Genomic DNA, 12,368 nt, shown 5'->3' on the forward strand with positions numbered 1-12,368 from the left:
CGGACAGAACAATAGCCTTATATGTGTTTATTAGTGTAGAATAAGAAGACTCTTTGGATAGAGTATCCTCAACGCACCTGATTGCAAAAACATCTGACACTGAGTCTATTCCAGTAAATGTCTTTGGACTGGTTGAAAGAAACGCTAAATCACGCGTTCTTAAACTGTTAGACATATTTTCCTCACGCTCATAGTGAGTTAGAATGTAAATATTTATGATTATTCTGTATTGTTTCGGCAATCAAGCAACTCTAGGAACAGAGCAGATAAGAACAGATAATAATAATAATAATAATAATAATAATAATAATAATAATAATAATAATAATAATAATAATAATAATAGTTGAAGAGCAATTGCAGCCTTGGAATTAAAAACGTGCAGAAACGCGACATTGTGCGGAGTAATTTAAAAAAATAAATCAATTAGATATGGATAACCCTTACTTCCTCATAGCTACCTTAGATTAAAAGACTAAGCTATGATCAGGGTCAAGGGCGTCGATCCTGCTAGGGCCGGGGGGCCCGGGCCCCCAAAGCTTATGTAGGGCGTATGCTTAGGGTAAAATAAATACTCATTACCTGTCCTTTTTAAATTTTAGAGAAATAATTCAGACCAGCCATAAATCCTTAACCTTTTTTCCCTCAGTTCTAGAAAAATACAAGAATTGAAATGGTTACAATACCAGACTGATATTAAAGTACGGGACAAAAATAAACGACCAACATCGTCATAAGTTTTAATGGCATTTTCGATCGTTTAATTTTGTCCCGTACTTTATAACTGTATTATACTTGTATGATGCAATTAGTGACACCATAACAGTTACTTTTTCATTAAATCGTTAGAAAAGTCTTCTACGTATTAGTTAAGTGTCTTAGTTGTATGTCATGTGTCATTTAAATTGAATGAATGATAAGTGGATGACTACTGGAGTATATGTATCCAGTAGTCGTCCGTTGAAAGTAATGGGGGCTGACCATTGGAAATTGAAGTGAAGAGTCATTTCCAATAGTTAGCCCCTAATGGCTGACTACCGGAAAATGTTATCAAAAATGCAACTTGTAGTCAGTCCCCCTTATTTCTACGCAATATCTTGTTTTGTATCATAAACCACGAATTTTTGATAAGCTACGATACATTCATGCATAGAAGAAAGCAATAACTCGTACTATTTTACAATAATATAATTTTTACTTAACTTTGAAGTAAAGCTTCTTCCTTATTTTTTTATTAACAAAATGCGCACTTTGCTCACTTGCATCAGCAGACCTCAAATGATAATCTTTCTTTTCTGCCACGAGGAGTCACACCAGGCCAGAACAAAGGAGGTTGAATACTGGAGCTCTGATTTAAGTTGTAGTTGATTATTTGTTTGATAACAAGCTACTGTATGTTTATTTAATATGCTTTTTACTGAAAAATGGCTGACTACTGGAGACGGCTGACTTTAGGCACACTTACCCTCCTAACTAACTAATTAATTCTATGGCCTATGGAACCCGGAGGTTCAATGCCGCATTCACAAAAGCTCTCCACTGACTTCTATCCTTAGCTAACTGGATCCAGTTTCTACTTTGTATTTCTATTTCAGCGAGATCCATCTTAATATTGTCCTCCCATCTGCGCCTAGGTCTTCCTAATTATAAGCTCAAGTAATATGTAACATAATAATAATAATAATAATAATAATATCTTAGTATCAAACTTTAAGCGATTTTTATATGATGCATATATTCATGAAAATAGTCACTACTTGTTATGTACTCATTTGGTGTTCCCCTAGGAATTGAAATCAGGATCTCTGACTGTGCAGTCCAGTCTGCTAACTGTATGACCACAGAGCACGGATCTGACAAAAAACATTTTCATAACGTTTTGCTACCCCTCCTTTTCCCGTATCGATTAAAGTGCCATCCGTGAAGGAATTGTTTTCAATTCTGGGTGAAATCAGTCACTTTTTTCTGGAGAATCGAAATGTCCAATAAGAAATGGGGGTCCCACTTTAAAATTTTAAAGTTACCCCTACTACCAAAGGGAATGGGGATAGCGGATTTTGTTTGGTATAATTGAACTATACATATTAAGCAGAAACATATATTCTCATTTTTGGGCGTGTGTTTTCAATTTGATATTAACTTAGAAATCTATTTGAACTTTGGCAGTGCTAGCATTTCCATAGCGCCATCTTCGTATACAAACAGATGATGAATAAAAGTGACAGAGGTTTGAAAGCTGACAGTTTATCTGATTTTGTTTTTATAACGAATTCAAATGTTAAAAATGTAACGTTGTATTTAGAAAAAATAAAATATCCTTATATTGAAAGAAAACTGGACTGGGAACCGAACCGTCAATCATTACTGTAATTTCAAGTGCCTCGCTAAACCCACTTATTTTCTTCTTAATTTACGTCGCGAAAGGCGGCCCCGAAGTTCACTTACCAAAGTCTACTTTCCCCTTATCAGTACTTTCTGTATATTTCCTACTCGGTTATACACGTTTTACAGTAACCTTGAATGATAGGGACACAAACACAGACACGTCGAGAACATTTAAAATTCCAAAAGTTCTCCCACCGGGAATCAAACCCGGTACCCTTTACACCACAGACACACATGCTAGCCACTAGACCACACAGCCATGTTATAAAGCCAGCGCGTTTTAATAATTCTACTGGAAATGCACGAGATATGCACTTGTAATACATTGAGTGATTTATTCGAGAGAGGCAAAGCACTTTACTTTGAATTCATTTCTTGGTTTCGTTTCTACTATGTTTATTCTTTGTATTTTTCGTACACTACTTGAAAAAGCAAATACATTTTTCGCTACGGTGTCCAGAAATACTATTTTAACTGATCATAAAACAGAAATCTTTCGGTGAAATCATATGGGGTAATGTGTGCTATTCTAGTTTCATACCGAGTTCCTTCGTAGCTAAGCGGTTAGCATATGCACCTTTGACGTAAGAGACCCGGTTCGATTCCCGGTGTGAGCTCATGTGGTTCGGATTTCACGCTAATCAGTAGGTAAACATCTCATATAGCCTCGATGCTGAAAGGGATGTTAAAATCAACTCAACATTATTTTATACCATCAATTGAAGCAAAAGGTAGACGATACTATCCTGTTAAAAACATGCATTTATTTCTTTGGCACATATTACAAAGCATCGGACAATTTGTGACACTTCAAGAAAAAGATGCTTTATGAATATTAAGTCGCTTCAAGCGTTCAAATCGCTTTGTAAAAATCCAGATTATGAATTGCAATAACTTTTTACGTTGTAATTAAAATTACAGCATATATTGTTTTCTATCTCTCTCACATACTTTCTCTCTCTCTCTTTCTTTCTCTATATATACACACCTGTATATTACAATAGGTATCAGAACATGAATAATTTTCATTTTGGACGTGTGATTTAAGGTTGGTATTCAAATCAGAAAGTTTTTCCCATTATAACAATGTTAACGTTCCTCATTTTAGCGTCTTCGTATATAAATGATGACAGGGTGAACAAATGTAACAGGCTTTGAAACGTGATAGTTCATCTGATTTTTTTTTCAAGCACTTCAAAGCAGAACTTTATATTTAAAGAAATGTTTCCATAAGTTGAAAAAAAATCAAAACTGCCAGGAGGCAGATTCGAACTGCCGCCCTCCGATGCTAGACTTTCAAGAACACTACTAAACACGCTTGACCACCTTTTTTTTTTTTTTTTTTTTTTTTTTTAAATAACTTTATTTCCATTGAAATACAGAGAAATATACAAGGATATTTACTATTCAAAGCCTCACTGAAAGTGTAAAATATTATTCAAGATAAAAACATTTTCAAGAAAAAAAAAAAAAAAAACTTACCGGTTCAGTTCATTTTTGTTTGTGGGTTACATCATAAAAAAAGTGTGGGAGCTATTGCAGATAAGTAGTTGGCAAAATACTTTCTTTTACATACAGGAGAGAGCTTCATAGCCTGGTATGTTAAATACATCTCATACATTTCAAGACACAATGGTCGTGCTGTTACAAGAATAAACATGATAGTTTGTACAGTAAACCAGATCACAGCATTATGTTTATAGCTAGGAAAGTAATGAAAATCTGGAAATAATATTACATTATGTACGCTAAAAACAGTTTGTGAGGTACGACATATTCTACTAAGTATAGTGCTAAAAGCCTGCCAAATGGGTGGTATGTCAAAACAGTTATGGAATCGATGTTCAAGAGTGTCTATCTGATTACAATAATAGCATACATTTGTAGAGGTGATTCCTAGATTAAAGAGCCTAGCAGACGTTTCATATACATTATTAACAATAAAATACCACATTTCTTTCTGTTTGTGAGTTAAAAACTTGGCAGTTATGTTTTTCCAGATGTTACTCCAGTTTTTGCATGGCACGTGAAGCATGACGTGTGGCGTAACAGAGACCCACGTGCTCTGATAGTGCCAGTATATTTCTTTGACTGACCTAATTTCGATCTGCTGTCGTGCGACTATTGCATACAGCATATCAAGTACTACATCGCGAAGGTGAGGGAATTTAATCGCCCAAGGAAAGATAGGAATCGGAAGCACAAGGTCAATACACTGAAAACAGACATTGAAAACCGTAGCAGTAATCGAATCGGGGTGGGAACAAACCATACAACAACTTCTATGCACAAGCAGAGCACGTGACTGAATTCCAATATCCATGAACTCTATTCCTCCTTTTGCTGCAGGCAAAAGTAGTTGTTGTTGACCTACTCTTAAAGTTTTATTATGCCAGAGAAAAAACAACGCCTGACTGTTTAAAGACTTATAGATAGGCTTTGGTAACGGGAAAATCTGTGCAGAATGCCATAGTAAGCTAAACACAGTAGTTTTAAGAAACAAATTTCTACTGAAAAGACTAAGATTACGTGATTTATGCGTTATTAAAAGACTTCGGATCTTAGAGGCTATGACTTCATATGTTTTCGTGATAGTCTGTTGTAAAGTAGGATACCATACAATACCAAGTATTTTGATTGATGGAACAGTGTCAAACGTTCTACCATACAGAGACTGATATTGTTCATGTAAACACAATATTTTTGTTTTTGCTTTATTAAGTTGCGCGCCTGAGGCGTGTTGATAAAGGTTTAGTAACTTCTGTATACATTCCAGATCTGCGTCATTGCGTAATATATAGTGTGTGTCATCAATGTATGATTGCACTACTAGACTGTTGTTATACACAGGAACACCAGGGAGTAGGCGGTGTGCCGCATATACAAGAGGCGCTAAAGATAAACTAAATAAAATACTAGACATTGTGTCCCCTTGTAGAATACCATTACAAACAGAGATGGGAGCACTTAAACCTCCATTTAGCTTTAACCTGGTAATTCGTTTCGTATATATTCCTTTGATAAGAGAAATGAAAAGGTCACCAAATCCATATTTAGCTAAAACTTGGAAGAGATAATTGTGATTAATTCTGTCAAAGGCCTTGGAGTAATCGGTGGATAAAATAGCTACCGAAGAAGGATCGGCGGACTCATGAAAGGAAATAAAATCTCTGAGATTGGATAAGGCCTTATAAATAGGATTATTGTGGCCAAGACCGTATTGGCAAGGACTTAACAGCTTTTCAAGGTATGTTTTCATTCTGATCGTCAGACAACGAGTTAATAGTTTTAGGTCCGTGCACAAGAGACTTAGTGGCCTGAAATTTGTAACACTAGATGCTGATGAATGTTTGGGGACCAAAACAGTAATGCCCGTTCTGAGAGACTGGCCTAAAACAAAATGTGTGCGGTATTCATTAAAAAGGTCGGTGAGAAAAGGAGCTAAAATATCTATAAATGTAACATAGAATTCTAGTGGTAGAGAATCAATACCTGTGGACTTTCCTAGTTTGCCTAATCGGATGGACTGTTTGACCTCGTCTATTGTGAACGGACCCGATAGACACTCTCGATCATCATCCGTTAAAACAGAAGGAATATACTCTAGTATAGAAGAATCAGTACAACTAGTAGGAGGTTGAGCATATAATTGTTTATAATAATCAAGAAAACAAGTCATGACGTTTACGCCCTCATACACACGGCCATCTTCACCCTTAATTTTAGAAATCAATTTTTGTCTGCCCCTTGTGCGCTCCTTGCGTATTTGGTGGATACTTGCCTGTTCAGTGTCATCATATTGACGTGTTTTGCTACGAATCATAAAACCTTGCATACGTCGTTTATGCAGCGTTAATAAATGAGCTTTGATCTGCTGAATTTGAGGTCGGACTTGACCCCCGCGTTGTTGTTCTATCATGTAATCTCGCAATAGACCAGTATAGTAGTGATATTGCTGATAATGATCGGCGTTTCTAGTTCGACAATATTGTTTGGTCACAGAGCAAAAAGTTCGTTTAACACGGTTTTCCCAAAATTGCATGAGAGAACCTTTGTAGCGTTGTTTCACATGAAGGAGGCCTTTCCATTCAGCATGTATCAGAGCTTCATATTCGGGCTCACGTAAAATTGACGTATTAAAGTACCACAATGGGCTACGTTTGAGAAATTTTTGGGCTGGTAGTTTGATGGTCATGAGTACAGCATGATGATCACTAAAACAGACTGGGACCACAGCCATGTGTTGAACCTGATGTATAAGAGTGCGACTGATATAGAATTTATCCAATCTTGAGGAACTCGTCCCTGTAAAGAAAGTATGGCCAGGCGTGGTTGGAAAGAAGTGTCGCCACACGTCGACTAGATCATAGGTGTCAATTAAATTGGACAGACTGGCTGAGAAGGTATAATTTGGGGTCATATCTATGGGTGCCAAAACAGCATTAAAATCTCCGGCTAATATACAAGGAGAAGAACCATTATGTAACGCTTGAGCAAGCTCAGTATTAAAGAAACTATTGCGCTCTCGTGCATGATTCGAACCGCTTGGAGCATATGCTGTACACAGGCGTATATTTTCTAGTGTTCCTAAGGTGATACGTTCAGTAGGCATTTGGAGAAGCGCTTGAAAGTCAATATCACTGCGGTATAGAATAGCAGTTCCTAAACCATTTTCAGTGAAGCGTGAAACACATGAATAATTAGGGATGTCTGGAAAATCGGGTACTGCCACCTCTTGAGCAAACAGAATATCAACTTCTTCCTGATATATAAAATCTCGTAGTGCGTGTAATTTGACCGGAGAAGTAAGACGATTTAAATTGACTGTGGCAAAACGAAAACTAAACATTACAAAAAATATACAAAGTAAATACATGAAAGTAAAGCAATGCGGGAACAAGAACATGTGTAAAGTAGAAACAAGGAGGAAATATATAAACAATATAAATTATTGATACCAAAGATGGGCAATGCACTATTCGCCGTCTGATTGAACAACAGATTTCAACTTTTTGGTCGAAGCTCGTGTTTTCCTAACATTCTGACCACTTGTTGTTTCATCACTGCGGTTACCTTTAGAATTTTTAGACACTGCACTACTGTTAAACTGAAGTTGAGTTAACTTGCGCTTTTCGCAGGATGCTACACTCAGATCGGAATCACTTATGGTATCACTAGTAGCATCTTCAAAACCAGTGGTGTCAATGGAACCAACTGCGAGAGGAACGCTTGAAGGGGTAGCACTGTGCCCCTCTATTGTATTTCTATCACCTACCTCAGAGTTGAGTAGAAGTGGCTGGTCAGTCACAGGAACTGGAGATGGAACACCTGTCTCGTCAGCAGCGGGAGTAGGTGTCACTTCCATACTAAGTGATCTGTCAGCAATGGAAGGGTGGACGGGATGAATGTCGGGAACACTAGATGCAGCACTTGCAGGTGGCAAAATCGGGGACGACGCGGGTATGTGGGTATCCTTCTGTAGAACAGGAAATGCACTGTAACAACCGGTATCGGGAGCTGATGTTTCCACTGGAAGGTTGCACGGCATGCGGACACCTGGAGACACAGAAGTAGACCTGGGTAAAGGTGGAGTTCTCTTCTTAGGACAATCCTGTACAAAATGGTCCTGAGAGTTGCAGACCGCGCAGGTCTGGATTTGACCGGCGTAACTGACAAAAAGACGTAAACCACAAACAGTAACAAAGGATGGAATGTTACGTTTAACAGTCATTTTGACGAGTTTGCGACCCGTGCGGGTGAGATAAATATGATCAGTAGAGTACTGTTCATCAGCAATATTCTGAATATCCCCATACTGGGAGAGTACACGACTTAACTGGGTATCACTAAGTTCCATTGGACATAAAGAGACTTTTACAACAACAACAGAGTTGTCTGCCAAATCAATGGGTAACACATGATCTCCATCAGTATTGGTATAAGTCACGGTGCCGTTGGTACCAGAAAGAATACGTTCACATAGCACTTTACTAACTAGTTTGATGTACAAAAGTTTACGAATAAAGTCCAGTTCTATACTTAACACTTGGTCAATTGTTAACTTGAAAACACTTCGAATCCATTCATGAATATGAATAGACGTAGGCTTTTGACGCACAGTTACGAAATTAATTCGGAGCGTATTAGACCTCATACAACTCATATTGCTTACACTCGACGTTACACGTCAACTACAGAATATATATATATATAAATGTTGTTGCTCACAAGTGAAACAAAGGACTTGTAATACACACTTCACCAAATCACTAAGTCACAGAAATAAAAAAAAAAAATCAAACTGCACTATTCGACAAAACAAAGCAGATACAATAGTACAGCACGGACAGAGAGGCGATGTTATGCGCCCCGTGTCTCAACGCGAACTGACCACCGAGACAATTCATAAAAGAATATGCTGTAATAATGCTCATATATCGCTCCAAGCGCACGTTCACACCTGAAGTTTTAAATAGTCATTTTCTCCCTATATCAGTAATTTCAACTGAAGATATTGACTGATTTTGCATATTGGAACGGTGCATGAAGTGTGAATTGCATATTAAACGCAGAAATACGTAGTTGACTCTTCAGTTCATGTTTCTGTTCAATAGCTTCACATGTTAGTGAGTGTTTCCTAATACCTGTGTCATTTTCCCTCTTTTTTCCCACGGGATATTCTTCGTGTAATTATTTGACACACTAAGGTTTCATAAGATTAAAGGTTTTTTGCTTATAATTTTCTTATTTTGCTTTATTTTTCTCTAAAATAATAAATAATTATGCATTATTACACTGCTTTGTTAAGGAAAGCACAAAGAAGCGATAATATAGTCAGAAAAGCGAGTTATTAATGAAAATGTGGAAGTTACAGTATATGCGAACTTTTTTTTGCGGATGAGGATACGCTTTGAAACATTCTGAATACGAGTATTCCTTACCGTCAATTCTCCTCTTCTCAAATAGCCGTGATTATGACTCACATCCTCATGTATTCATTATGCACACTTTATATAAAATTTTAGTTGCTTAGTGCTTTGTATAATAAAGTCACGATAGCGTAGTCTACCTGCCACCGTGGGTTCGCTCCTTGGTGATGGCAGGAAACTTTCCCGTTTTACTCTCGTTCCAATTCAACTCTGAGATTCAAGCAGAATCCTTGAACTGGAATCTGGGGAAGTAAACTGGACCCATGGGCGTCTGTGGCGGGGGGGGGGGACGAGGGGGACGCATCATCCAACAATATTTTGAAGTACAAAATATTCAATATTTTTTTTTCTAATTTAATTTAGTTACTAACGACAGAATAACATATAAATAATAATCATTATATTTATTTGGAATCAGGCTGCGAAACAAATATAACAGAGTTCTTAATATACCTTAGAGGGTCCGTGAAGGTAAGCAGAAAAGCAACAAATGGAATCGAAGATAATAAACAAGTTAGGGTAGACAGTACCATTTAAATCACTTTCTTTGATGCTTTAAATCACTTTCTTTCTTTGATGTTGTATCCCAAGAAAACGCCTATTTAAATAACATGGGAGATTTCTGCATCCCCCTTTAGACCCTCTAAAAATTAAAAATATTCACCTTTGGCTACTTTTCTGTGGGTTAGTCCCGAAAAGCTACAATCATGACAAATTTAATCGTTGTAGCCCAACAGGAAGTGCCCAATAATTTTGGGGTGTAGAAGGTGTCCCATATAAATAACACGGGAAAGATTTTTCAGTTCGCTACAAAACCACTCAAAAGTTGGAATTTTTTTTATTTTTGGTGATTTGCTTACGTAACGCTAACGGAAGTGTACAAGAATACCGAATTTCAAGTTTTTATTCCAATTTCAAGTACCTAAAACTAGGCTGACAAGATTCTGACAAGCGAAAAGTAGGACACAAGTATAATAGTAAGTTTACTGCTTCGGCAATACGAATATCCTCATTTTATTTAACCATAAGCTTAAGTCAATCGTTCATTTTCGTTAAAAAGAAAAGTACTGAACAAAAGTATTCCACGAATTCAACACGACTCTAAATGCGTTGATGAATGACAAAGTGGGCCACTTTTATGGGTGCTTCAAAAAGACACGGCAAAAATTCAGGGGCAGATTCCTTACGGGTAGACAAGTAAAAACGTTCATATGAGCATATGTCCGGAAATGCATCGTTACAGAGCTATAGCCACTGACACCACCTGACGGTGTGAAATAGTCACCTTCTGTCCGGAACTGTTTCCCGACGTATTACCAGAGTGTCGTATGTGAAAGAATATGCAACACAGGTTCGAACGAAATTAATTAAGCCGATTGCGCGTTGAATGGTACAAGAATCAGAAAAAACAGGCGCAAATAATGCATAATACAAGGATAAATCAAAAAGTAAGGTGAAATTGCCTGTCAAACCCATAGTATTGTGTGTAGCTAATTAATTCTTTTCCATGTTACAAGTAATCTGGTAATAGAAGTGTGACGGCTTGTACAACATTCTATGTCCACCCGTCTGGTGCTGAGAGCAACTCAAAGATGGCGCAACGATGGAACATTACACCAAGAAGGAAGTGCGCGGTGTCATTCGTTTTTTCTGGGTGAAGGGAACAAAACCATGTGATATTAATCGAGAATTGGTGCAGGTCTACGGAGATAGTGTTATGTCACTGAAACAAGTGTACGTGTGGTGTAACGCATTTACAAGTGGTAGGAGTACTGTCACAGATGATGGGAGAAGTGGCAGACCATCAACGTCCATCACCGACACGAATCTGGCTGCCGTCGATGCCATGATTCGTGAAGACAGAAGAGTGCGGTTGCAGGACATTGCCAATGAATTGAATATCTCTTATGGTTCCGTAAGCGGTATCGTCCATGACCAACTGGGCTTCACAAAAGTGTGTGCGCGCTGGGTACCCAAGCTTCTGAGTAACGAACACAAAAACCAGCGAATGGGCATTTCCCTGAGACACATCACACGTATGCCGACGAAGGAAATTCATTCCTTCATCGCATCATAATGGGCGATGAAACTCCGATACCTCTATGGACACCTGAATCCAAACGTCAGAGCATGACGGAAACGTCCATCGTCACCACAGGCCAAGAAATGCAAGACAATAGCATCTGCCCAGAAAACAATGGCTACTGTCTTTTGGGACCGTCTCGGTGTTATTCATGTTGAATTTCTGGAAAAGGGTACGATCAATAATGCAAACACCTACTGTCAAACCCTGGACAGGCTGAAAGCAGCCATACGGCAGAAACGCCGGGGGGCACTCCGAGAGGGCGTGTTGTTACTGCATGATAACGCACGTCCACATACAGCCGAACGGACCCGTACACACCTCCGCGGATCCAAGTGGGAAATTCTCGATCACCCTTCGCATAGCCCTGATTTAGCCCCGTCGGATTACCATTTGTTCGGCCCCCTGAAACAACATCTCCGTGGGCAGCGTTTCCAGAAACTGACAGAGGCACAACAGGCTACACGTACCTGGTTAGGAAATCTGGAACCACATTTCTTTGAACAGGGCATGGATGATTTGGTGCCACGTTGGAATAAATGTTTAGACAACTACGGTTCCTTCTTCGAATAATAGTGTGATACCATACTTCAAACATAGTAAAGCTTCATCGACGTATCTCTGTACGCTTTTCTGTAAATCAACAATTCACCTTACTTTTTGATTCACCCTTGTAATTGGTACTTGTAATGTCCGTATTGGAAAGTGCAACACTAATACAAATGGCAGTGAGAAAAACGCACCCAAAAATGCAATTACACATGCTCATCAGGCATAAGAAAATACCATAACGAAAGCATCGTGCAAGAGCTACAACCCAAGGAATGAAGGAGGGAAATGTTGAAGATGTCTCGCGAGTAGCTGTGGAGGAGTACCATGGCTGACAACAAGAATCATTGCTGATGGACAGCATTTCTAATTAGATTAGTTACAAGTTAAAACATAGCATTTGCCGAAAGGTGCATAAAGCT

At 38.3% G+C, this 12,368-nt stretch overlaps 1 protein-coding gene across 1 annotated transcript; it reads left to right on the forward strand.

The window, feature by feature from the left end:
• Positions 1-10,917: 10,917 nt before the first annotated feature.
• LOC145679127 (protein GVQW3-like) lies at positions 10,918-11,391 on the forward strand. Its single transcript, XM_081749720.1, has one exon. The coding sequence runs from the start codon at positions 10,918-10,920 to the stop codon at positions 11,389-11,391; it is 474 nt and encodes a 157-aa protein (XP_081605846.1).
• Positions 11,392-12,368: the final 977 nt, after the last annotated feature.

This window comes from Thermobia domestica, chromosome 2, assembly GCF_964235325.1.
Source record: "Thermobia domestica chromosome 2, izTheDome1.hap1.1, whole genome shotgun sequence".
In the NCBI taxonomy this organism is placed as follows: Eukaryota; Metazoa; Arthropoda; class Insecta; order Zygentoma; family Lepismatidae; genus Thermobia; species Thermobia domestica.